Genomic DNA, 4,751 nt, shown 5'->3' with positions numbered 1-4,751 from the left:
CGGGGGGGGAGGAGAAAGGTAAAATCGGGAAGAGAGGAAAAAATAATGACACTTGAGCAGCAACGGACCTTCTTAGTATTCAACTCCTGTGGATTTATTGTGTTTTGGGTGGGTTTTTTTCCTCCCCTTGACTGCGTACATCCGCGTATTTCAAAGGAAAGCCGAATAGAGGTTGCTTTATTAAAAATCCACGCAGCTAATTAATTGTACGTGGGCAGGGGAGAGCCGCTGGCGTGTAACTTGTTCGCTCGGGGTGTGTTTGCTTTTGGAAAAGAGGATAGCTTAAAAGGGATCGCAGGGGGAAATAATTGGATTCATGTCGGGGGAGAAGCACAGCTCTGTGTTTCAGTCTTGTTGTTAGATTATTTTTTTTTTTAATAATAAAAACATACAGGCGCTGGTAGGCATTTTAACAGGTGGACTTACCAGCCGTAGGGATTTATTTTAGTTGGGGCTTTATCCCTTCTCCAGCAGATGAGATCTTTTTGCCCTCATGGATTTGACTTGAGATCTTTTTGCCTTTTGTGTTTCCAAGTATTGGAGGGGAATATCTCCATGGAACGCCGTGTGTGTCCTGCATGCCAAGTTCAAGGCAGGTGACTGCTTGGGTGTAATGTCACACTTGGGAAAGGGGGGACACACACGTGAGTGTCAAGGCTTGCTGTCTGAAGAGCGATGTCTTCGCAGGCACTCGGCAAAATCCCGTTCGATGCGAAGAAATTTAAAGATGGAAATAAACTCACTTGGTAGGAGTAGTAAATAACGACTGCTGTATCGTCGTAGTGGGGTCTGGAGCACCGCACATACGCCCTGCTAAAAACTAGAGGGGCAGTGACCCGACAGACTTGTCTGAAACGTGTTGGAGGTCTGCGTGCATTAGCAAACCTATCGAGGGTTTAATTTCTACAGAGAACAGGTTTGGTTTGTAGGGGTTTGATATCAAATGTGCTACCGACTCGGAGGCAGAGTTAGTGCAGGACTGGGTTGGAGCCTGGGGGGGTGTGTGTGAAAGTGAAACATGTGGAAAAGCAAAACTGAAATTGAAGGCATGGTTTTATTTCTGTCCTAATGGACCTGTAAAAAGAGTATGTGCGCTACCAGAAATAGATGACTATTTTGCCAATTTGGTTGCCACTCGTCACAGGTTTAGCTATGCTTTGGTGTATAAGACAATCTATTTAACCTTGTTTTACTAGGTAAATTCAGTTACAGTGGTACCTTATTAGTAATTCTTATTTTATCTGGGGTCTCTTTCTGGACATGGAAAGTCAAATAGAAAGCTATGCTAAAAGCACATCCTAGAGAGAAAATTATGTCTTTGTACTTTGAGAATGGAGGAGATAAAAATCACATTTTGCATGTGAGTCTTGCACTCGCATACTCTTTTTCTATCACAGCTGATTAGAAAGATAATTATGTATAAATAGTTGTCTCTTGTAATTGGCCTTTGCCTCTTGCTGGAGTCATTCCGTAATGTCACAGTTTAGTGTTTACTGTTGTGAAATTGATATGGATTTCGCAGCGCCTGGACTGTGACGTCCGAGGCAGAAGAAGGAAACCAAAGAGAAAAGGGTATGCTGTGTCAATTCATTGGTAACACACCATCTGTTAACGATGTGCGCCCATACAGTGCTTGTTCTGTCCCCAAAAAAAGTTCAGAGCACCTTATGGAGATGATCAATAATGACCAGGTAGAGAGGAAATCCATTCCTGCACTAAAACTCGGCCGACGCTGGGGTGAAATATGGTGACTTTAAGGCAGTAGCTGTAGATCAGAAGAATGTTGTGACCAGCTGGATGTATGGAGGGAAGTGCAAGTGCTAGAGAAGAAATCGTGTGTAATGCATGTGTCCTAAGGACCATGACTCTAAGTGGTCTAATTCATAGTTTCTGTGTACTCACTCCTAGCAGATCTTGGACACCCTGGAGAGGATGAAAATGTAGAGTGTGGTGGGTTGACCTTGGCTGGCCACCATGTGCCCACCAAGCCGCTCCATCGCTTCCCCCTCTTCAGCAGGGCAGCTCATGACCATGAAGGGCAGTTGGCATAAATCCTGTAGTTTTAGCCTTGTGAAAGGAGCCTTTACTTCCTTGATGTCATATCTCAAACTTCACCTTTACCCGTTTCACTCGCTGGGCGTGCTCAGTAGGCAGAGGAACCCTTTGCGTAGCACCTCATCGCTGACCTCTCCAACTCCCTGTTGTGGTTTTTTTTTTTTTCCCCCCTCATTTTCTTTCCTGGCCCTTTTCTTTCTTTTGTGTCACTGTGTTAGGCTTGATTCTAGTTTACTTATTGGGTTGTTCCTCCTCTTGTGCCCTCAAGACAGTAGTGCTGTACAAATAAACAGTCTGTAACAAAAAAAAAGTTTGGCTTCCAGGAGATCTTTCTGCTCCTGTAGCTGTTTTGTCAGAGGTGCAGGTGTGCTGTTCACGGGAGGAGGAGCTGCTTAAGCCACCCTCTGCTGCTTTTGTGCCTTTTAAGTGAATCCCCCAAAGTGTTCTTCCACGAGTTAATCTCCACCTTGCTTTTTGTGTGGCAGGTAAACGTAAAAACCTGTTTACGGAGGGAGTAGCCGAGAGCATCAGGAACTGGGAGGACGTTAAAGGAGTTGGGTGGGGAGGTGGCTGTTTCAAGACACTGAATATATTGTTCAGTCTTGAGCGATTTGCCGAACGACAAAGCGTGTGCCAGTAGCAGAGTCAGAAATAGCATCCAGGAGAGCCGCCTTCAGATGACTTCTTTTTTTCCTTGGACTTACTATTCCCTCTGTACACACATGTAAACAAAGCTCTGGTTTTACTGAACACCTGCCTGGGATTATGGCAGAGACCTTCACAGCAAAATATTCTTTTATTTGAAATTGGAATTCAATGGTGAATTTCTTTTTATTTATTTTTTTTTTCCCATCCTGTAACATCTCTGAATACGAGATGCTAATGTTTATTCTCAGGGTCATCACAGACATTAGTTTCTGTAGGTGAATATCCTAAGGTGTCCCTGAGCCTCCTTTCTTCAGAATTCAGAGGCCAGTGACACCAAGATGAGTCAGTACAGCTGAATGATGCAGCCCTAATGTACGTTGCTGATTTTCTGATTGAGGTGAAGTTCGAAAGTTTCCCTTGGTCTCTGGGAAGGTGAAGTTTTCATTATAAATCTGCTTTCCATCTGTAAAGCAAGAAGCCAGATAATTGGCATCTGGTGGGATAATTCGCTGTGAAAATGAACACAGTAATTTAGGGCAGGCGTAGCTATTCCCTAAAATCTGTGAAATATTTGAGCTGGGTCTCTCCAGTGTGAGCAAAGTTGGTTGTTTTTTTTTTCTAGGAGGTGCTGATACAGAGCACATTTTCTGTGGTTAATTTGATGTACATGAAATAAACTGCAGATATATTGATAAATTATGTAGTAAAACTGTAGCAATGTGTTCAGTGTTCATTTTTTCCAGATCACTTGAGTTCTAATTTTTTTTATCGTTTTTCATTCCAGATTACCATCATGAGATATATAAGATCTCTGACTACAGCAATGATGTTAATGGGGAGACCAAAGAAACACAACCAGTTTTTTTAGGTATGTGCTTGTGTTGATTAATTTCCGAGCAACATAGCGTGGCCATTTGCAATTAGGGAGGAAAAAAATCTCTGTGCAAGCACAGGAAGCGCCTGCCATTGTTTAATATGACGTTCTTTTCAAGACCCTTTTATTCTACGAATTGCCAATATATCCTTTATTAACACTGCTAAAAGTTGTAATTTCAGACATAAATGTTTATTAGTGTCTACACACAGTGCTAATTATCACTCACTCAGAGAGCCAAATGCTGACTCTGCAGTTTTGCAGCTCTGTGCTCACCCCATTTACATTGCATATTCGCTGGCATGCTTCACTGGCAATAGTTTGTGTAATTGGGGTATTACATCTTTGACATCTGGATAACAGAAATTCAATTTCCAGGAAGCTGCTATTTGTTTGGTTTTGCTTCTGCCTTGGGTGGGATAGAGGATTAATGTGCTGTCTTAATGTAATGTCCTTTCACCTCTGTAGCCTGCCTGCTAATCCTGCCATGGCAAAATTAAATTAAATCAACAGTTAAAAATGTGTAAAGAAAACAAAGAAGTAATATAGAGTCTGCAGCATGAATACTACAGCATGATAGGACTGGTTATCAGCGAACCTTTATCTTTCCTGCTTGTGTGTTTTTTGTCCCGTATAACTCCTCAGCTGCAGAGGGCTTCTTCCTTTCCTGCTTCCAGCCCCTTCCTGTCATATCTAGGACCTCACCTGGGTACTTGTACCTCTTGGCAAAAATTCCACGGGCCAAATTCAGAGGAGTAAGGGCTGGATTTTTGAGCTATAATAATGACTCTTGCTGTATAGAGCAAGACACTCTTGGACACCTTGCTCAGGCTTCGGAGAAAGCAGGTGCCTTTGCAGCGAGAGATGTGGAGGTGTCTGCCTCTTCTTAACTGCACCAGGAGCCTGAACGTTTTTGTAGGGTGATGTAAGGTTTCTGTAGTCTGTGCGTGTTGCCCCCTGGAGCCAGCAAGAAGCATTGGTCCCAAATGTGTGAATCTACACCTGAGGACAATCTGCATGCAAAATGCCTTTGTCTCCTTAGTTCATAGTGCCACATGCTCTTCCAGAGGTCAGCAGCAAATGGGGAGAAAAGAAGGATGTCTTGGGCAGCGTGGAATCTTCTGGTGGTTGGAATATTTACGCAGGGGTGAGAGCTGCGTTAAATTCCCTTCTC

The 4,751-nt window shown here is 43.2% G+C and overlaps 1 protein-coding gene across 5 annotated transcripts in view; it reads left to right on the top strand.

Moving 5' to 3' along the window:
* BEND7 (BEN domain containing 7) overlaps positions 1–4,751 on the top strand; it is a 48,025-nt gene that overhangs the window by 507 nt on the left and 42,767 nt on the right. For all 5 annotated transcript variants that reach the window (XM_035889170.1, XM_009649463.2, XM_035889169.1 and 2 more), the window contains exon 2: positions 3,488–3,571. In XM_035889170.1, coding sequence (XP_035745063.1) covers positions 3,488–3,571 — 84 coding nt within the window. The remainder of the gene's footprint in view (positions 1–3,487; positions 3,572–4,751) is intronic.

This window comes from Egretta garzetta, unplaced genomic scaffold (assembly GCF_000687185.1).
Source record: "Egretta garzetta isolate BGI_Z169 unplaced genomic scaffold, ASM68718v1 scaffold291, whole genome shotgun sequence".
NCBI lineage: Eukaryota > Metazoa > Chordata > Aves > Pelecaniformes > Ardeidae > Egretta > Egretta garzetta.
The sequence above is the reverse complement of the archived record's forward strand: the minus strand, read 5'-3'. Positions and strand labels throughout refer to the sequence as shown.